This window comes from Trachypithecus francoisi, unplaced genomic scaffold, assembly GCF_009764315.1.
Source record: "Trachypithecus francoisi isolate TF-2019V2 unplaced genomic scaffold, Tfra_2.0 Lachesis_group14, whole genome shotgun sequence".
NCBI lineage: Eukaryota > Metazoa > Chordata > Mammalia > Primates > Cercopithecidae > Trachypithecus > Trachypithecus francoisi.
This window is the reverse complement of record NW_022681459.1, coordinates 26388357-26411177: the sequence shown is the minus strand read 5'-3', so window position 1 is coordinate 26411177 and position 22821 is coordinate 26388357. Positions and strand designations below refer to the sequence as shown.

The 22821-nt window shown below is 37.2% G+C and overlaps 1 protein-coding gene across 2 annotated transcripts in view; it reads left to right on the top strand.

Moving 5' to 3' along the window:
• BRWD1 (bromodomain and WD repeat domain containing 1) overlaps nt 1-22821 on the top strand; it is a 132920-nt gene that overhangs the window by 101380 nt on the left and 8719 nt on the right. For both annotated transcript variants that reach the window (XM_033232486.1, XM_033232488.1), the window contains 10 exons: nt 632-757; nt 2406-2478; nt 3320-3361; nt 6170-6313; nt 6946-7098; nt 10792-10958; nt 14262-14482; nt 16356-16523; nt 17081-17980; nt 19350-20267. In XM_033232486.1, the coding sequence (XP_033088377.1) occupies nt 632-757; nt 2406-2478; nt 3320-3361; nt 6170-6313; nt 6946-7098; nt 10792-10958; nt 14262-14482; nt 16356-16523; nt 17081-17980; nt 19350-20267 (2912 nt within the window). The remainder of the gene's footprint in view (nt 1-631; nt 758-2405; nt 2479-3319; nt 3362-6169; nt 6314-6945; nt 7099-10791; nt 10959-14261; nt 14483-16355; nt 16524-17080; nt 17981-19349; nt 20268-22821) is intronic.

Sequence of the window (22821 nt, the reverse complement as noted above, 5' to 3'; positions counted from 1 at the left end):
AGATAGAGTCTTGCTCTGTCACCCAGGCTGGAGTACAGTGGTATGATGATAGCTCACTGGATCCTCGACCTGCCAGGCTCAAGCGATCCTCCCATCTCAGCCTCTTGAATAGCTGGGACTACAGGTGCGCACCAGTACACCTGGCTGATTTTTTCATTTTTATTTTTGGTAAAGATGGGGTTTTGCCATGTTGTCCAGGCTGATCTTGAACCCCTGGGCTCATGCTGTCCTCCTGCCCTGGCCTCCCAAAGTGTTGGGATTATAGGCATGCGTCACCTTGCTGTGCCAGCTTTTAGGGTTGATGATATTTAATGTATTTTCTTTATTGAGATTCAACAATTTTAAAAGGTACCTATACGCAGTGTGAAAAGGGAATGTAGTTTTGTTGGTTTTCTGTATGTGATAAGTAATTTGTTAAGATGTTTGTCCTCTTCAGTTCAGCATAATTGCTTCGGTGTCCAGTGTAATTGCCTATGACTATGATCAAGTTGAGAGCATTAGAAGGTTATTCATTATAACTTTGCACTTATGGTTTCATTATTATTTCACAGTTGTTTAATTCACATGCTGCATTTTTTCACTTGGTTTCTATCTTCTCATTAAGCCATAAATTGTCTACTTTATTTTGAAGGAGGCTGTCTGCGTTAGTTTGGGAAGTCAGATATATAGAACATAATGCCAGAACATTTAACGAACCTGAGAGTGTAATTGCAAGATCAGCTAAGAAAATAACTGACCAACTTTTAAAATTTATCAAGTAAGTAATCTCATAGATATTGTGTAAAAGTGACTACATATTGTGCTATTAACAATCATCTAGTTTTACCGGGCGTGGTGGCTCATGCCTGTTAATCCCAGCACTTTGGGAGGCCCAGGTGGTCAGATCACTTGAGGTCAGGTGTTTGAGACCAGTCTAGCCAACATGGTGAAACCTCTGTCTCTACTAAAAAAATACAAAAATTAGCCGGGCGTGGTGGCAGGTGGCTGAGGCAGAATTGCTTGAATCCAGGAGGTGGTGGTTACAGTGAGCCCAGATCGTGCCATTGCACTGTAGCGTGAGTGACAAGTGAAACTCTGTCTCCAGAGAAAAAAAGGAAAAAAAAAGAAACAAATCTAGTTTTATTTTTTACTCAGAACTAGACTCTTTTAATGCTTTACTTTAGATGACATTTCTTTACATACATAATTTCAGTAAAAGTCTGAGAAACTGAATAATTCAGTTTTTCAACTTTTAAAAATTCTGAAATAATTTTATACTCCAGAAAGTTGCCATTTGCCTTTCATCTAGTCTCCTCTTAGGTTAACTTTTTACATAACTGCGGTATACTTATGAAATGTTAAAAAAAAAAAAAAAAAGTCTTGGTACCATGCTATTGACAAAAAGTGTAGAATTTGGATTTCACTAGTTTTTACACCCTTTCATGTTTCAGATCTAATCCAGAATCCCCATCAAATGTAGCGTTTTGTTTTCTTAGTCTCCTTCAATTTTTTCCTCTGTCTTTATCACTTCATCATTTTTAAAAATGTTACTTATTTTATAGAGTATACTTAATTGGAGTTTGTTTGGTTATTTTCTCATGATTATGTTGAATTTTAATGTTTCAAATTATGTCCTGTGAAAATGTTTGTATACATGTGAATATTCTATAGATTTTCTTACATTCAGAAGTCAATTAGGAATCAAAGAGTTATAAACTGACTTGGAAATTGAGACCCAGGTTCTAATCTGCTCTATTCTAGTGAGCATTCTTAATTTAGAAACAGTGCCATCGTTTTCAGCATCTAGCTGAAAACTGGGGAGCAACTGATTCCTGTCAGCTTTCTTGGGTTGATTCTGTCCTTAGTCTTGGGGGACTCATACTTAAGTTACCTCCTCCCTAGAATCATCATCTTTTTCTTGCTTCAGGAAAATTATATACCCATTTTTGTTTCCTTTATGCTTAGATATCCGTATTTTAGCATTCTTTTTCTCCTGTGTGTACAGTAAGATACTATTTGCTTTAATTTCAATTCCTTTTTCATATATATATATATATATATATATTTTTTTTTTTTTTACCTTAAATCAACTGTTTTCCTGGCACTTATTGTGTGAATACTGCTAGTGATGATACTTAGAAAAACTCATCCATATATTCATCCAGTTGAGGCCATACATATATTATTTCTGGATTACCTGCTTAATCTGGATACATACTTAACGGAAAACAAGAAAAATCTTCAAGATTCTAAATTAGGATTTAAGATGACTAGTTATGTTCACAAAGGGTTGGGGAAAAACCTGATATTCCTCTGTTTGAAATTAGGCATGTATAGGTTGGCGAACTGTTTGTAATGTATAGTTTGAATCCTTGCCAACAAGTCACTACATCTGCATACTATTAAAGTGAAAATTTGTTTTTTAGGAATCAACACTGTACAAATATCTCAGAACTTTCTAACACATCTGAAAATGATGAGCAAAATGCTGAGGATTTGGTATGAAGTTTGTTGATTTTATAATGGTTTTTGTTAATTTCAAATGGCATTTTTAAAAAGTGAAGAAGAAAATGTTGGCTTTCTAGTATCAACTCTTGCAGTAGTCCAACGAATAAATAGGGCATTTGATAAAAATATATTTTTGAGTTTTCTAGATGATTTATGAGGTAATTTGTTTTAGCTAATATCAAAATATAAGTGAACAATTTTAGGTGTGGAATATATTCTCTTACTATATTTTAGCTAGTGAAAGGTGTATTATATAAAGTACCTTGGAGACTGGGCACAGTGGCTCACACCTGTAATTCCAGTGCTTTAGCAGGCTGAGATGGGAAGATCGCTTGAGCCAGAAGTTTGAGACCGTGTCTCTATAATAAATAAAAAAGTTAGCTGGGGGTGGTAGCGCATGCTTGTACTATAGAACACAAAATCCAGAAACTATAGGAATCTGTATGTTTCTGGGGATTTGTGGATAGAGGTAAAACAAGTTTTCTGTTTAGGAAATGCATGAAGCGTCTTTTATAACTGTAATTTCGAATTTTAGAATTAGTTCATGCTCTTAGGGAATGAAAAAGGATTATTAGGAATGACTTTTTTTTTTTTGTTTTGTTTTTGTTTTTTGTTTTTTTTTTTTCAAGCCTGGATGCCACAAAGATCATCTGGTAGTCTTTCTTTGGAGATTTTGTTAATAACATGTTTTAACTGTGGTAATACCAAATGTCTTTGATATGTTATTTATTAAGATTATATTTTCTTAATCTTAATAATTAACCTTAATAATTAAGGTTATTATTTTCTAATGAGGCTCTAAATACTTAAGGTGCTCTGATTTTATTCCTAGGATGATAGTGATCTTCCTAAAACATCTTCTGGAAGAAGGAGAGTAAGTTACTCTGCATGGTTGACTTTTGTAGTTTGCTTTTTCTTTGTTTTAAAATCAATTCAGGATCTTACTTTTTGTCTTTGAAAAGTTATATCAATGTAGATACTGAGTATTTTATTAGCAAAATGGGAGAAATTACTAGAAAGGTTTAGTGGGAGAGTTGGAATTTGTACTGTATTATCAGAGTGAGGTGGAGTAAGAAGAGGCCATTCAGAAAATAGAGGATACCACAGGAAAGACAAAAAAAGTAGAGAAATATGGCATGGCATGTCCCTAGACTGTTAAGGGCACTACACCCGACTGGTGTACAGGTTGGATGTTGAAGTGACCAAAGTGGCTGTGTCTGGCTATTATGATTGGGGTAGATTATGGTGATATTGAAATCCAAGGATTTCATTTAAAGTAGAGAATCAATTGAACAGCCAAAATAGATAATACAATTTGAAGGATAAGAAGATGTGTATTAAAGGAGATGAATTAGGAGTTCATTGTAAGAATGTAGGGTGAAGGATGGGTAGCTAGTCAAGGATATTTGCATGGAATGGAGAGGAAAGGAAAATTATGAGACCTTTTTAGGGAAAACTAGCTAGGATTTGGTGACTGAACTTTTTTTATAAATGGAGATATGTTGGGATGATGAGGTTCAGGGGTAAGGAGAAGGGTCTATGGAACAAAGTTTATAAAATTGGGTAATCATAATGGGGTATCATCAGCAGGCTTTGAAGTTCAAATATAATAGAGTAATTAAAATGAAAGATTATTAATATGAAAATGCTTAACATTTTAAGATCATTTTAAGTTTCCTCCAAATGCTCCTTAAATTTAAGCTTTTTATGAAATACTAATATATACTATGTGCTTGCCTTCCAGAACACTGAAAAGTTAGACCTGAAATAGTCTAATATGATTACTTATTTTCATATAATTTTTATTTCTAGACTCCCAAGTATCGGGGGGAACCCCACCCCCGATATTCAACATGGGTTCTCTCCTATTTCCCTAAGTGTCGACTGGTCTGAGAAATAAAGGAAAAGAGTACGAGAGAGAAATTTTAAAGCTGGGTGTCCGGGGGAGACATCATATGTTGGCAGGTTCCGTGATGCTCCCTGAGCCGTAAAACCAGCAAGTTTTTATTAGCGATTTTCAAAGGGGGAGGGAGTGTACGAATAGGGTGTGGATCACAGAGATCACATGCTTCACAGGGTAATAAAATATCACAAAGCAAGTGGAGGCAGGGCGAGATCACAGGACCACAGGATGGGGCGAAATTAAAATTGCTAATGAAGTTTTGGGCACGCATTTTCATTGATAACATCTTATCAGGAGACAGGGTTTGAGAGCAGACAACCTGTCTGACCAAAATTTATTAGGCGGGAATTTCCTCTTCCTAATAAGCCTGGGAGCACTACAGGAGACCGGGGCTTATTTCATCCCTTCGGCTTCGACTGTAAAAGACAGCCACCCCTAAAGTGGCCATTTCAGAGGCCTACCCTCAGGGGCCATTCTCTTTCTCAGGGATGTTCCTTGCTGAGAAAAAGAATGCAGCAATATTTCTCCTATTTGCTTTTGAAAGAAGAGAAATATGGCTCTGTTCTGCCAGGCTCACTGGCAGTCAGAGTTTAAGGTTATCTCTCTTGTTCTCTGAACATTGCTGATAACCTGTTCTTTTTTCAAGGTGCCCAGATTTCATATTGTTCAAGCACACATGCTCTACAAACAATTTGTGCAGTTAACGCAATCATCACAGGGTCCTGAGGTGACATACATCCTCCTCAGCTTACGAAGATGATGGGATTAAGAGATTAAAGACAGGCATAGGAAATCACAAGGGTACTGACTGGGGAAGTGATAAGTCTTCACAATTTCTGTTCAGAGATAGCAGTGAAGACAGGCATAAGAAATTATAAAAGTATTAATTTGGGGAACTAATAAATGTCTGTGAAATCTTCACAATTTATGTTCTTCTGCCATGGCTTCAGCCGGTCCCTCCGTTTGGGGTCCCTGACTTCCTGCAACACCCAAGTGTTTAGTTTTTGTATTTATTTGCTATGTCTGCTGCAGCAAATGACAAATTTAGTTGCTTAAATAATAAAAACGTATTACCTGATAGTTCTGTACATTAGAAGTTTTCATGGGTCTCTAGGTCAGAATCATGGTCTTGGTGTGGCTAGAAGCTCTTGGGGAGAGTTATTTGCATTTTCCAGCTTCTAGTGGGTGTCCTCACCTTCGCTTCAAGTCCCCTTGTTCCATCTTCAAGCCTACAACATAGCATTTTTCAGTCTGTCTCTGACTCTGACCTTTCTGCCTCCCTCTTATAATAACTTTTGTGACTACACTGGGTCCAAGCAATCAATTCAAGATAATCTTTCATCTCAAGGTCTATACCCTTAATGCAAAATACCTTTTCTCATGTAAGGTAACATAGTCATAGGTTGTGAGGATTATGATGTGAACATCTTTGGTGGGGCCATTTATTCTGCCTGTCACATTATCAGGTATGCTTCATATTCTGGGAAAACAAGTATTATAAACCTGGGAGGTGAGAGGTCATGGAATAGCCTTTCACTAGATAAAGTGCTCTCGTTAGAGTATGCTTTTCATAGCTAACTCTGTAATATTTCTGAAATTGGTTAAGTTATATCAAAATGTGTTATATGCATAGTTTAAAAATTGCATTTCTGGAAGAGTGTGTTGAGAGCAACATATATGACATTATTGTGTTTTTATAGAAGACAGTAGATCAGTTACATTTTTGCCAGTCTTACACCAATAGTGTGATTTTTCTTAAGACTGTGAATGTATTTTTAGGTCCATGATGGGAAAAAAAGCATCAGAGCTACCAACTATGTTGAAAGCAACTGGAAGAAACAGTGTAAGGAACTAGTGAACTTAATTTTTCAGTGTGAAGATTCTGAACCATTTAGACAACCTGTTGATTTGGTTGAATATCCAGTAAGTTTCCATTATTTAAATGTTTGGGGCTTTTCTTGCTTTGCAGTGAGGAAACTGGGGTAGAGTTATTAAACTTTAAAGAGAAAGATACCTAGGCTTTATATTAACTTTTTTGCTCTTATCACTAAGTTAGTGGTAGGAGTAGTGTTTTACGTAGTTTTCTTCAATTTATAGACACCCTTGTAACTCATTTAAGAATTCAGACTTAGGAAACCAGTATTACATAAAATGGGATGGAGCTACTTAGATTTCTAAGTAGGCCCAGCACTAGGAAAACTATGAATTGGATAAAAGTGTCTGTTTGCACTCTTTAAAAAGGGAAATTGAAAAATGACTTTATAAAAACAAGTTGGATTATAACAGCACAGAGTGACTGTAGGACGCTTGGAGTATATACAGCAGGAAATAAAACCATCCCATGTGTCACTAACAATAAATAGACATTAACATTTTGGTATATTTCTATCTTGTCTTTGTTTTTATACCTCTTTTTAAACATCAGTAATGAATTTTAAGAGTCCTCTAACCTTTTCCTCTCTTCCATCATTTCAAATTTTTTAGAGATCTGATGGCATTTACATTTCTAAAAGCAAAAAATGATCTATGAATTAATCATTGTTTTTAAAACCTAGGACTACAGAGATATTATAGATACCCCAATGGATTTTGGAACAGTAAGGGAAACTCTGGATGCGGGAAATTATGACAGCCCTTTGGAGTTTTGCAAAGACATCCGGTTGATATTTAGCAATGCAAAAGCATATACACCAAACAAAAGATCAAAGGTAATTTTTTAAGTGGTTTATTGAAAAAAACTGCCTGATCTGTGTAGATAATTTTCCAGTGTAATAGTAGTTTTTTCCACTGTAATTTTCACTGTGTAGTAGAGGTTAGAACATTAAAGATAAATGAATAAAGTGAGACTATTAAAAAGAAAAGAGCTTCTGCTACGGCCCAAATCTCTTTAGTTTTTGCCTTTCATCAGTTGATGTTTATCATAATCTCCTTAAGTTTTATAAGCAAGTGGGGATTAATGGGAGTAGGTATCAATAGAAAGTGAACAAATTTGATACACAGAGTAAGAGCCTCTGTGTTTTGTATGTTTAGGGATCTTAAGTGGATTAGAAACATAGATCAAGACTGTAAGAATATTAAAAGTAAAAAGGAAAATCTGATCGTGAGACTACTGACAGCATAAGAACATTTGGATATGAAGAAGCAACACATGAGCTCTCTGATTAAGACCACAAATAATGTTATAGAGCCAATGGAGGCTCTTTGCTTGATGTGTTAGAAGCTAATATTATGACACAGGGTTTTTCTTTTTCTTCTTTTTTTTCTTCTAGCCTACTCAAGTGAAGTGGTGACACTGGGTTTTTAAGAATAAGCTTTATATTGAAAGTTGCCTCCCAAGGAGACAGGAGTGAATTTCAAATCTGACTCCTGTGCTGGCTTTAAAGCAGTATTTTTTTTTTTTTAAAGAAAAGGGTCAGGGTATGGATTCTGAGATTAGTAGGTGATTAGTGGAAGGAAAGGAGAGGTCCGGAAAGTCTTTGGGCATGTGTGGTTATTTATGTTATTTGATGGGTTGCGTGTGCAAATTTAGGGGAAGTTAGTGTGAAACATGCTAGAAATTCAGGCTCTGATGTCAGCAGGCTCATCTTTGCAGACTCCACTTGGCCATGCTGGTTTTAACCAGTTTCAGCCAGTTCTTATTTCGTAAGCAGAGGGAGTTTCAGTGTTTTAGTAGGTTGGATTTTTTTTTTTTGGGCATTTTGTAAACTTAAGAATTTTTGTTAGTTACTGGTTTCTTTAACTCTTTGGGGCACACAGTTTCAGTAGAACGTTACTAAAGTTTTGTTAACATGTTACACATTGGGTAACTTTTCAAAACTTGATGAGGCCTGTAATCCCAGGACTTTGGGAGGCCAAGGTAGGCAGATCACTTGAGGTCAGGAGTTTGAGACTAGCCTGGTCAACATGGTGAGCCCTCTTCTCTACTGTAGATAAAAAAATTAGCTGGGTGTGCTGGCACTTGTCTGTAATCCCAACTACAGGCATTAGGCATGAGAACCGCTTGAACTGAGGCATGAGAGCCGCTTGAACGTGGGAGGCATAGGTTGCGGTGAGCCGAGATCATGCCACTGCACTCTAGCCTGGGCAGCAGAGCAAGACTCCATGTAGTTTGTGTGTTGAGTAATTGTAAAAAGTCATATTTAAAGTAAAACACTTGTTTGATCTTACAACATTTTTTGGTGTCTGCAATCAGTGACATTAACTGTTTTGCTTTAACTGCATTTCCCTGTCATTACTTAATATTAGACTCCTACTGCATTACTGCCTCTAGTCTCAATTTGAGAACTCTTTGTTGGATTCAGGATCCATACTGCTTGCTGGATCAGTTTAACATTCAATGCTAACATTTTTCCAAGCTTGGGTTTTTGTCAAAATCACCATTTGTAAGACTGTATTTTTTCAGAGACAAAATAAATTTCATTCAAGTCTTCCCTGTACCCCTCAAATACATGTTTGAGGATGCACACCATACGATTCACCACCGAAAGCTTTTAGTTCAGTGGTTTTTGATATAGTACATTGTCAGTTGTTCAAAACTATGGTTAACTATATATAACATTTGCCATTTTAGCCATTTTTATGAGTACAATTCAGTGACATCATTTATATTTATAATCTTTCTAAAACTTTCTCATCATTGCAGACAGAAGCTCTGTAACCGTCAAGCAATAATTTCCCCTTACCCCCAGTCCTTGGAAACTTCTAACTTCTGTGTCTGAATTTGCCTGTCCTAGATAATTCCATATAAAAATTGAAATCTTCCCATATTTGTCCTTTTGTGTACAGCTTATTTATTTCACTAGTGTAATGCCTTAAAGGCTTATGCATGTTGTAGCATGTATCAGAACTTTATTCCATTTTATGGCTGAATAGTATTAAAGTGTGTAGTTATACCATATCTTATTCATTCATCTACTGATGGCTAGCTGGGCCGTTTCTACTTCTTGACCATTATGAGTAATGCTGCAGCAAATTCTGGAATATGCGTATCTGTCAGAAACCTTGCTCAATTCCCTTGGGTATAGACCTAAGAGTAGAATTGCTGGGTCACTGGATGATTCATGTTTACCTTTTCCAGGAACCACTACACTGTTTTCCATATTGGCTGCACCATTTTACATTCCCACTAGCAATGTATAAAGGCCAGTTTGTTCACATCCTTGCCAACGCTTGTTACTTTTGAAGTTTTGTTTTTGTGTGTGTTTTTCTTCTTCTTCTTTTTTTTTTTTTTTTTTTGAGACTGTCTCACTCTGTTGCCCAGGCTGGAGAGCAGTGGCGAGATCTTGGCTCACTGCAACCGCCACCTCCTGGTTTCAAGCAATTCACCTGCTTTAGCCTCCCGGGTAGCTGGGACTACAGGTGTGTACCACCATGCCCAGCTAATTATTGTATTTTTAGCAGAGATGGGGTTTCACGTTGTTGGCCAGACTAGTTTTGAACTCTTGACCTCAAGTGATCTGCCTGCCTCGGCCTCCCAAAGTACTGGGATTACAGGCGTGAGCCACTGTGCCTGGCAGAATAAAAGTTATATATATGAAATATTGAAAATAACTATCAAAGATTATTTCAGATTAAGTATAACAAATTTCACATTCATTTGTGAGTATATATATATATATATGTATATGAGAAGCATGTAAGAAATTTGTATATCTCACATACTTTTAAAAAAAGTTTTCTAGCATTGGAGTGTCTTCACCACCACTGCCATGCATAAGACGTATATTTAACTTTTGAGCATCAGACTTCTGCAATTATTTTCAGGAAAGGTTGTGGAGTATAAGAGTACTTCTGTACATACATAGCTGTATCCAAAAGTATTTAAGATTTGATGTTATTTAATTATAAACATTGTTAAAACAAATCTTTCATATGCATTAACGTTCTGTGTTATACTTTCTACTACTGGATGCAAGTTTTGTTTCATTTTAGAGTTAGGTGGCATTAAAAACAGATTGCAGATAGAGACTGGTATATAAAAGTGCTTTTGTTCCCTTGCCCCAAAGAGACACAGTGCTTCTGTAGCCTAAATAGCAGCCCTAAAACCAATCAACTTCCCATCTAACTTTGGGAGAAGGGTATATTTTTGGGTTTGTACATACAGATGTTAGAATAGGCAAAAACAGTTGAGATTCACTGACATATAGACACAAGTCCTGAATGTAGATGCTTGACTTCAAACTACTTTCTTTTCATCTGAGAGGTATGTATTTGATACTTCTTGTTATTTCCAGATGTCACTAAGGGAAGGGGGTTGGAAATAGAAAAAAAAATGGGTGGCAGCCATTAATTACCTATAAGCAGTGATATAATATATTGCAAGTGATCTCAATGATTACAATGATTTCTCAAATACTTTTAAGGCTATTTTGTAATTCTACTTTGTTTTTATATCCTTGCAGATTTATAGTATGACCTTGAGATTATCTGCCTTATTTGAAGAAAAAATGAAGAAAATCTCTTCAGATTTTAAAATTGGTCAAAAATTCAATGAAAAACTTCGAAGAAGCCAGAGGTTCAAACAACGGCAAAATTGTAAAGGTGACAGTCAGCCTAACAAAAGCATCAGGTAAATTGGTTATGGCAAGCTTGCTTTATTTATTTAATTTTGGAGACAGAGTCTCACTCTGTCACCCAGGCTGGAGTGCAGTGGCATGATCTCGGCTTACCACAACCTCTGCCTCCCAGGTTCAAGTGATTTTCCTGCCTTAGCCTCCCAAGTAGCTGGGACTACAGGCGTGCACCACCACGCCTAATTTTTTTTATTTTTAGAAGATACAAGGTTTCACCATGTTGGCCAGGCTGGTCTCCAACTCCTGACCGCAGGTGATCCACCCACCTTGGGCACCCAAAATGTTGGGATTACAGATGTGAGCCACCACACCCAGCTTTTTTTTTTTTTTTTTAGTTTTTATTTATTTTTGGAGACAGAGTCTCTCTCTGTTGCCTAGGCTGGAGTGCAGTGGCGCAATCTTGGCTCACTGCAACCTCCGCCTCCCGAGTTCAAGCAGTTCTCCTGCCTCAGCCTCCTGCGTAGCTGGGACTACAGGCGCACGCTGCCATGCCTAATTTTTTGTATTTTAGTAGAGACAGGATTTCACTTTGTTGCCCAGGCTGGTCTCGAACTCCTGAGCTCAGGCAGTCCGCCTGCCTCGGCCTCCCAAAGTGTTAGGATTGCAGGCATGAGCCACCGTCCTTGGCCCTATTTATTTTTTGAGATAGGTTTTAACCATGTTGCCCAGGCTGGAGTCGAGTGATAGGATTATGACCACTGCAGCTGCAACTTTCTGGTCTCAAGCAGTTCCTCTCACCTCAGCCTCCTGAGTAGTTGGGACCACAAGGGTGTGTCACCAAGCCTGGCTAATTTTTAAAAATTATTTTTTGTAGAGATGGGGTCTCGCTATGGTGCCCATGCTGGTCTTGAACTCTTGGGACCAAGATCCTCCCACTTCGGCCTCCCAATGTGTTGGGATTACAGGCGTGAGCCACTGCGCCCAGTCTGTATGCATTTTTTAAAAAATTTAAGATTGTGTTATTTAATCTTTACTGTGCATTCTGAAAAGACTAGTCATGAGTTTTAAAACTTGAAAGCATTTCTGTGAATATAGAGCTGTTGTATTGGTTTATAATTCTATAAATATGTAAAATTATAGATTTTTTCAAATCTTAAGGTTTATTTAAAGTATCATTTGTATTTTGCATAAGAATTGGCTTTTTAATGTAGAGCCAGGGTCCCCAACACCCACTCCCTGTGTAGACTGGGCCACATAGTAGGATGTGATTGGCTGGCAAACAAGCATTACCACCTGAGCTCTGTCTGCTGTCAGATCTGCGGGGGCATTAGATTTTCAGAGGAGCAGGAACCCTGTTGTAACTGTGCATGTGAGGGATCCAGGTTGTGTGCTCCTTATGAGGATCTAATGCCTGATGATCTGAGGTGAAAAAGTTTCATCTTGAACTCTGCCCATTCACTGGCCCCAGTCCCAGTCCGTGGAAAAACTGGCTTCCACAAAACCAGTCCCTGATACCAGAAAGGTTGGGGAGTGCTGATGTAGAGAATAAGGTGATCTTTATGTACGTCTTTTGAGCATTTGATTGTGTAAGGGAAAATGTACCCTTGATACAATGTACCTCAGTATTACTGAGGATTATTCGTAAAGAAATATAAAATGAAGGATTTATTAACTTTCTCAGTAATTGTATATTAATTTACATTCTCTATTCTTTGACTATGTAGTTAAGATTAATATCACATTTATAGGTACTTTACATTGTTGCAGTATAAAAATTGAGTTGTGCAGTGTTTAGTTTGTTTCCATTTATATTTTCAATGTGCAGTATATCCCTTTGATGGGATTTCTTTGTGGTTGCTCTAGGGACGACACTATGCATCTCAATCTATTGCAAACAATCGATTTTATATTACTACTACTTTTATTACATACATATAGGAACTTGGCTGTAGTGTAGCTTCCTTCCATCTCTCTCCTAGGTAGTGGTAGTATCAGATCACACTATTTTTTTTTCTTTTTTTCTTTTGAGATGGAGTTTTGCTCTTGTTGCCCAGGCTGGAGTGTAGTGGTGCGATCTCGGTTCACTGCAACCTCCACCTCCCAGGTTCAAGCAATTCTCCTGCCTCAGCCTCCAGAGTAGCTGGGATTACAGGCACCCGTCACCACGCCCAGCTGAGTTTTTGTATTTTCAGTAGAGACAGGGTTTCACCATGTTGGCCAGGCTTGTCTTGAACTCCTGACCTCAGATGACCCACCCGCCTCAGGCTTCCAAAGTGCTGGGATTACCTGCATAAGCCACTGTGCCCGGCCTTATATTTACTTTTGTTCTCTCCCTTGATGATTAATGGCACTTAAAATTTTTGATATTAAGGCTTGCGTTTTTTTATACAGACAATTATTTCTTTAAAGAATTGTGATTAACTTTAAGCTTCAATGTTTAGATACCACTTAAAAGGCTGTTTTGCTTTTGTTTTAAGAAGCAGGGTCTGTCTCTGTTGCCCAGGCTGGAGTGCATGGTGTGATCATAGATCGTCGTAATGTCAAGCTCCTGGGCTAATACAGGTCTCCTGAGTAGCTATAGTCGTAGGTGTACACAACTACGCCCAGCTACTTTTTAAATTTTTTGTAGGCATGGGGTCATGCTATGTTGCCCAGGCTAGTGTTTGAACTCTGGCTTCAATTGATCCACCTGCCTTGGCCTCCTAAAGTGCTGGGATTACAGGCGTTTTCAGCCATTTCTTATTGTTTTAAAGGAAAATAGGATTATCTCAATATTCATTCACCCAGATTTCTCACATGCCTTAAACTTCCACTCTCTTTTCCCGTAATTCCTGGCCTAGGGGCCAACCATGGTGGATGGGTGCAGTTAGATGTAAGTAGTCTGGTCTTGGGACAAAAATCATTTTGTTCGGATTCCTTTTTTTAACTTTTCCTGTTTAGGTTGTGTTGATTTCTCCTCTTAACCTTATTCTGTCTTTAGGGACATATAAATAAGAGAGGAGAAAGTTGGGTTCTATCGAGGCTTAAATTGGTAGTATGAATGAATGCCTATATTACATAAATGTTGGTTCCTCTTAGCATTTAATCCAAAGAACGTAAGGTATTCAAATAATTGTAACTCTACTTGGAACATTTGTTCATTACTCCAAATTTGAATAACAGTGTGTTAAATTTAGAGTTAGGAAATACTACTAATAATCAGTGCCAGAATAAAATGTTAATAGTGAATATTTTAATGTTTTGATCATAAAATTACTCAGTTTAAGAAATATGATACACTTCTATTTAGTCATTCTCTGTGAACTAGTTATCTTTATATTTTGTTAAATACTGTTTCCTTTGTTCATATGTTTGACCAGAAACCTCAAGCAGAAGAGGTTAAAATCTCAGACAAAAATAATTCCTGAGTTGGTAGGTTCTCCTACCCAGTCTACCTCAAGTAGGACAGCTTATCTTGGAACCCACAAGACAAGTGCTGGTATTTCTTCAGGTGTTACTTCTGGTGACTCTTCAGATTCAGCAGAATCATCAGAAAGAAGGAGAAGAAATAGACCTATAACAAATGGTTCTACGTTATCTGGTGAGAAGTGGAATATTTTGTTATTTCGTTGGTGAGCACCCAAGTGGCCTCGACACTGAAAGAACTTATAGTTCAATGGAAGAGATAAACATAATAAACATGGAACAATTTGATTATGTTCCATAAGTGCCAGTGCTTTGTAAATAGTACATTTATACTGAATTTTCAATTATGTGATCATCGATTCTTCACACTTGGTGTGCAGCATTTGAAGTTTTTGTATCTTCTTAATTTAAAAATTAAGAAGTACTGATAATCTTGTAAGTTCAAAGCTGATGACCTAGTAAATTCTAAACTGTTCATGTTGTTGCCATCCGGTAGTGTAACTGTAGCTGATGCTAACCCTTTGTTAACATTGTACAAATGAGGCTGTGGTGTGTATCTACTTCTGTATTGCTCTGAGTGGTTTTGCCGACATATGACAGTAGCATTATTTACTATTATAATTGAATCATTTATGCACGTCTTCTATTACCTAGTATTTCAATAAATAGTAATGGCAGCATTGAAAAATATACAGATAAAAGTTTGGAATGGAAGTGGACTGTGATAAAATGTGGAGAAAGACAAGCAAGTTCATGTGTGTCACATTAGAACTGTACATTGTTTTAAGGGATACATTCATAGCATGGAATGTCCAATCAGAGTAAGCTGGAGTAATCGAAAATGGCACTAGGGATAAGCAGACACATTACAGCCTAGTAGCAACTATGAGAAAATGCACTGAAGGAAAGAAGGATGCATTTTGTGCATATGAAAAGACTGCGTTTTGGGGAATGTTACAAACAATAGGATCAAACAGGTAGAGTACAGTCACAGTTATTGACTTTCAAGCCTTGCAGAAGAGTTTGGATTACTGAATGGGTTCCTTATTGAGTGAGAGAGTCACATTGTTTCAGGAAGATTAAGTTTGGCAGTGATGTGCAGGGGGAGGGGAAGAGCCTGAAAACAGCGAGTCAAGGTGATAGATGGTAGAGTTGACAGGAGTAGCTGAGGTGGGCAAACAGCAGAACAAGTTCAAAGGATGAACCACAATTTGGTGTCTGGTATTTTTGTATCACAGCCACTTTTCTTTTCTTCTGTCTCACTCTCTCTCTCTCTCGTGTAGCTTACGGAAATGACCTTACTATCCTATTAGGAAGGGGTAAAAGGATGGTGAGACATGCAAACTATGTCTTCTGAAATGCTGGACTTGAAATGATGGTGTCTTTTTTATATGAAATGCCTGTCTGATATCACAGAAGGAAGTACATGCGGAGCCAATTAATTTATTTTTGAGACAGAGTCTCTTTCTGTCACCCAGGCTGGAGTGCGGTGGCATGATCTTGGCTCACTGCAACCTTCACCTCCCGGGTTCAAGTGATTCTTCTGCCTCAGCCTCCCAAGTAGCTGGGATTTCAGGCTCCTGCCACCATGCCTGGCTAATTTTGTATTTTTAGTAGAGATGGGGTTTCACTATTTGGCCAGGCTAGTCTCGAACTCCTGGCCTCAAGTGATCCACCCACCTCAGCCTCCCAAAATGCTAGGATTACTGGAGTGAGTCACCGTGCCTGGCCTGCAGCTAATTAAATTTTTAATTGGAAGTCTGTTTATAAAATACATAAAACTATATTTTGTAAATCTACGCTAGGATTAATCTGTTATTTTTAGAAATAGAAGCAAAAACTATTTGGAATGCTGATTATGTACCTTTTAATACTCCAAATTTCATCAGCTTTTTTTTGGGAATGGTTTTTAAAAAATACATTCTAAGCATTTTAGGAATCTGCTTTTGTAGTAATGTTATGTAATGTTCAGAGTAATGTTATGAATTGCTTGCTTATGTGTGTAAAGACAGCAGAATATATAACTATTTACACTTCATTTTTCCTAGAAAGTGAAATGGAAGATTCTTTAGCTACCTCTTTGTCATCGTCAGCTTCCAGTAGTTCTGAGGAAAGCAAAGAGAGTTCAAGAGCTCGTGAATCCTCCTCACGTAGTGGGCTATCTAGAAGCAGCAATCTCAGGGTAACCAGAACTAGAGCTGCTCAAAGAAAAACTGGTAAGAGACTCAGTTATACTTTTGTGGGATGTATATCAAAAGAATCCAAAAGTTATAAATTGAATAGATTCTTGATTTAATGCATCTACATAAGATTAAGTTAATGTCCTTTATGTTCTTTAGATTTAGGAAGGAAATGAATTTTGGCATTAAAAAGTGAAGAAAAGGCTGGGTGTGGTGGCTCAACGCCTGTAATCCCAGCACTTTGGGAGGCCGAGGTGGGCGGATCACCTGAGGTCAGGAGTTTGAGACCAGCCTAGCCTGGCCACCATGGTGAAACCGTGTCTCTAGTAAAAATACAAAAAATTAGCCAGGCATGGTGACTGGTGCCTGTAATCCCAGCTACTCGGGAGGCTGAGGTAGGATTTGCACCCGGGAGGCAGAGGTTGCAGTGAGCCAAAATCACACCATTGCACTCCAGCCTGGGCAACAAAAGCGAAACTTTGTCTCCTCCCTGCCTCCCCCAAAAGTGAAGAAAATCATTAAAATATTATAGTCATTTAAAAATGTTGAAATAAGGAAAATCTTTTTAATCTTATTGTTAACCTTATTTGTAGGTCCTGTTTCATTAGAAAATGGATGTGGCAGAAAAGCCACTCGAAAGAGAGTCTATTTAAGTGATTCTGATAACAATTCATTGGAGACTGGTGAAATTCTAAAAGCCAGAGCTGGAAATAACCGAAAGGTCTTACGGAAGTGTGCTGCTGTGGCTGCCAATAAGATAAAGCTAATGAGTGATGTAGAAGAGAATTCTAGCTCTGAAAGTGTCTGTTCTGGTCGGAAGCTGCCTCACCGCAATGCTTCTGCTGTAGCTAGAAAAAAGTTACTACATAATTCTGAAGATGAACAGAGCTTAAAGTCCGAAATTGAAGAAGAGGAGCTAAAAGATGAAAATCAACCATTACCAGTGTTCAATTCTCACACTGTCCAGAGTAATGTTGATGAATCTGAAAACAGAGATTCAGAGTCAGAAAGTGATTTGCGGGTAGCCCGGAAAAATTGGCATGCTAATGGTTACAAGTCCCATACTCTAGCACCTTCAAAAACGAAATTTCTTAAAATAGAGTCTTCTGAGGAAGACTCTAAAAGTCATGATTCAGATCATGCATGTAAAAGAACTGCTGGCCCATCAACGTCTATGCAGAAACTTAAGTCAGAGAGCATCTCAGAGGAAGCAGATTCTGAACCAGGAAGATCTGGTGGTAGGAAATACAATACATTTCACAAGAATGCGAGTTTCTTTAAAAAAGCAAAGATTTTGAGTGATTCAGAAGATTCTGAATCTGAGGAGCAAGATAGAGAAGATGGGAAATTTCATAAAATGGAAATGAACCCAATTTCAGGAAATGTGAACTGTGATCCTATTGCTGTGTCCCAGTGTTCCTCAGATCATGGAACTGAAACTGATTTAGATTCAGATGATGACAAAAAAGAAAAACCAAACAATTTTATGAAAGGTAATTCAAAACACGTATCTTTGTTCACTGATTTACTCTCATCATCCTTTTACTCCTCTTACACACTGATATTTTTTCCCCCTGAAAAATTTTCCCTTGAAACTTTTTTCTCTTTGCTGTTTCTTTCCCTCCCATGCATTCTGTGTTAGCCTTTTCTGTTCATCCTTTATATTCTTATATGCATGCGTAACTTTTTATTGAGTATAGTTTTATTCACCTAACAGGCAATCTTGGCCTTAAGAACTATGTCTGTTAAAGGTTTCACTTCTTGTATTGATGATGGGGATACATTATATTAGAGCTGGGCTTGAATAAAGCAGAGAGGGGCACATTTATAATCTGTGGTGTTGATAGCTTAAGCAGTAGACAAAAAGGGTAGGACTATTTAAAAGGGATGTTAGTAATAGCAAATAAGACAGTTCCTGAGCTGTTTCTATTAGGAAGTTTTTCTAAATGCTTTCCATTAATAAGCAGTTTAGTCTACATTTCTTTTATGAAGTAGGTACTAGCTTTCATTTTACAGGTAGTAACTGGAGCACAAAGTGGTGAAATAACTTGCTGAATTCAGATTGTACTCCTGGTACATGGGGATTGATAAAAAAAAATACTACAGAGCAGAGGACAGCTAAAACTAAGATGAAAAGTATTTGTGTGATTGGAGCTTGGAGAGTTACAGGGAGTTTCAGAGAGGCTAAGTGTTAAGTGATTAGTTTGCATATGCTAGTGCTATGGTAAACAGTTTAGTTGTATTCATGTTAATATTATAGTGTCAAGATCATGGGATGTTACTGATGAGAATGTGTTGAATTTGAATGGTGCTGATGATGAAAAAGTTACTGCTTTAAAGTACAGTCATGTGCTGCATAACAGTGGTGGTCTCATAAGATTATAATGAAGGTGAAAAATTTCTGTTGCTTAGTGAAGGCATCATAGCTGTCCTCTAGTCCTAGTGTAGTGCAGTCCTAGTGTAGTGCATTACCTTTTCTGTTTGGATACATACACACATACTTCCCATTGTGTAACAACTGCCTGCAGCATTCAGAACAGTAGCATGTCGTACAGGTTTATAGCCTAGGAGTAACAGGCTATACCATATAATCTAGGTGTGTAGTAGGCTGTACCATAAGGTTTGTGTAAGCACACTCTGATGTTTGCTTAAGATGAAATAGCCTAACAATGCATTTCTCAGAACGTATCCTTGCTGTTGAGCAACATACAACTATACTAAGAAGTGTGTACCATTCCATTCACTGCGATACCCCCTTCAAATTAATATGAATTCTGAACTTCTTTTTAATATTGAACGTATAATTCCTTTAGACTTAATTACTTACAAAAGATTAATAGAAATCTACTCTTTAACTTTTAGATTCTACATCACAAGACAGTGGACAAAGCAGAAAAATGTCCAGGAAAAGGGTCTGTTCCAGTGACTCAGACAGTAGTTTACGGGTGGCTAAGAAATCATCAAAAGCCAGAACAGGTCTCCTAAGGATTACTCGAAGATGTGCAGCTACGGCTGCCAATAAGATTAAGCTCATGAGTGATGTAGAAGATGTCAGTTTAGAAAATGTGCACACTAGAAGCAAAAATGGAAGGAAAAAACCTGTCCATCTTGCTTGTACTACAGCTAAGAAGAAATTGAGTGATTGTGAAGGAAGTGTACATTATGAAGTGCCAAGTGAACAGTATGCCTGTGAAGGCAAGCCACCTGATCCTGACTCCGAAGGTAGTACAAAAGTGCTTAGTCAGGCTCTAAATGGAGACTCAGACTCTGAAGATACATTGAATTCAGAACAGAAGCACAGGCATACCAATATTCACAAAATAGATGCACCTTCTAAAAGAAAAAGTTCCTCTGTAGCATCTTCAGGAGAAGATTCAAAAAGTCATATTCCAGGGAGTGAGACTGATAGGACATTTTCTTCAGAGTCAACTTTGGCACAAAAAGCTACTGCAGAGAATAATTTTGAAGTGGAACTGAATTATGGGCTGCGCAGGTGGAATGGCAGAAGACTTAGGACCTATGGAAAGGCTCCTTTTAGTAAGACAAAAGTGATTCATGATTCACAGGAAGCAGCAGAGAAGGAAGTAAAAAGGAAAAGATCGCATCCTCAATTGGAAAATGTGAAACTCTCTGAAACAATTGGGAATTCAAAGTGTAGACCTGATACTAGTTCCAAATCATCAGATTTGGGATCTGTAACTGAATCAGATATTGACTGTACCGATAATACAAAAACCAAAAGGAGGAAAATGAAAGGAAAAGCAAAAGTAGTTAGAAAAGGTAAAACTTTTACAGCTAACATACCTAAAACTGTGAGACGTCAGAGACAAAGCAAACGCCCTAGGTTAAGTGTGGATGATAATGACTGGGAGGATTTGGACTATGCAAAATCTAAAAGAGTTCTTCGACGTTCAAAAATAAAAACGAGAAATCAGGGTAGAAGGACTGTGAGATACCATGATGGGGATGATGATAGAAGCTTAGAAAATGTGTTAGATTTCAATGGTTGCACCTTATGACCTTGAGGGAAAGCCAGTTCATTTAAGAGGAAATGGACTGGAATTTATGGTGAAAGCTGGCTGTTAAAATTATTTTTTTGTCTTACAATTCAGGGAATATATTTATATTTTTCTATGAAAAGTTATGAATGTGACTAAATCATGACTGTTATTTTTATTTGCACTTGCTGGTCTTTGTAGCAGCATTCAGCACAGGTGCCAAAATATGCTTCATTTTGGGGGCAGATCTATTTTGACAGTATTTGACTACATATAGCAAGAGTTTGAAATATGTTAAACACTAGACATCCTGGTTATCAAAACCAATGAGCATTACTTTCATGGCAGCAAGTGTCATGCAGTTATTTTCTGAATTTGTCAAAGAGGCAGTAGTTTCTAACCCCTGTTCTTAGTAGTTATAACAAATTTCACAATATGTTTACAGATTCTTCATAAATACATGCATACTGACACTATAATCATGGGAGGTGTAACCATGATTAGTAGGCAAGGTACCTACCACTTTTTTTTTCTTTCCCTGGCTACTTGAGTAGAATGCATTATACCAGATCTGGTCATTTTCATTGAAATGGTTTCTAATTTTCTTTCCAAGTGCTGTTGGGTTTTTTCTTTTTAAGGAAAACGTGATCACTTTCATGTTATAAACTTGAATTTATAAAGTGCTAGTAAATTATTTTTAATGATTTGAGTGCATGTTTTAAACCTCTAAGATCAGAGCATAGTCATAGCATTTTCTTTTAAATTGTGCACTAACAAAATGCTATATAATTTGTCTTCTGTCCAAGATCTCCTGGTTTCCATTGTAAGGGATTTAACCAAAATCTTGCTCTTCCATAATCTTACTCTGTGAAATAGAGGAATTTGTGTGCCTTAGATTTAGAAGTGTGTTCTTTAATAGAGTGTACAGGGCTAAAAGAATATTTAAGTTAATATGTAGGTTTCCCCCATCTGTATTGCAATTGTAGAGTTGAGTTTTGTTAAAGAGTACAATTGCGAATCTTACCTATATAGGAAAATAGTTAAATGTCATTCTGCATCTCTTTGTTTTAGTTTACTGCTTCCATGTGCAATCCTAAGCATTCTTTGCTGGGGCAACTAAGTATGTCTTTATTAGTGACTTCTAGTCCAAATGTAAGAAATGTTTCGTGGGAAAATAATTTTATAATCCATTTAAAGTGAAACTTTATCACACAAATAGTACACTTATTTTCTAACCAAATACTTGATAGGTTATGCTACTCCAGTGTAGGTGGCCACTCCTAACTTGTTTGTGCCTGAAGATGGACTTGATTCAAATGGTTTACATATTTAGTGGGTAAGGGATATGTTACAGTACCCCACCTGTAAGTTATTTATTAGCCCTAGTTGTGTTTAGTTTCAGACAAAATTAACCCTTTTCTCCTGTGTATCTTTGAAATGGCAGGTAAGGTGAAGCATCAGACTGGTATCAATGTTAGACAGTGTTATTTATTAGCCCTAATTGTGTTTGGTTTCAAACAAAATTAACCTTTTCTCCTGTGTATCTTTGAAGTGACAGATAAGACGAAGCATCAGACTGGTATTAATGTTAGAGAATGTTCTGAAGTGTTCCTACTTGTAGTTATCTATTCCACTTAACATAGTAGGAGGTACACTTTCTTTCTACTCTGATGCATGGGGAAGGATGTATTTGGATATTATCAACTGAGATAGGTGGGAAACCTACCTCTCATTTGTGGCTTAGAGAACTATCACCATTTCAGAACTATGATGCTTTTCTTCTCAGAGCTTGTGTTAAGTATATAGTAAACAGATTGACTCATGGTAATTGTCCTTGACTAAGACTGAAAGGACTAATGGGATGCCTTTTACTTCCCTAATTTTAAGAGCTGGCGATAGATGTCAAATCCATTAATTTATTTAAACTCTTCTTAACCTTCTCTGTTTTATAATCTGTTCTCAGGTTTATAACTCCATGTTTACCATCATTTGCAAAAAGGTACCAAAAAAATCCATAAATAAATATGGAATACATTAATAAGTACATATATTCTTTTGGTAAAACGATATTTTGACAGTTTAGGCTTCGTTAATAGAACTGTTCTCATTCTTTGGACTGCATTAATTATTGGTCATTGACTGGTCATCCAATTACTATTTTTTATTTCAGTCCAAAATAGTTAGACCCTTGCATACAGAAGTGGTATTCTGGTTTTTAATCAGATTTGGTTTCATCAGAAGCAAGAATGAACCTGATGTCTTTAAAAGCATAGCTGACAATGGTAGCTTCTCAAGTTATGAAATAAAACTAAAAGATAATGGAGAAAATAATTTTT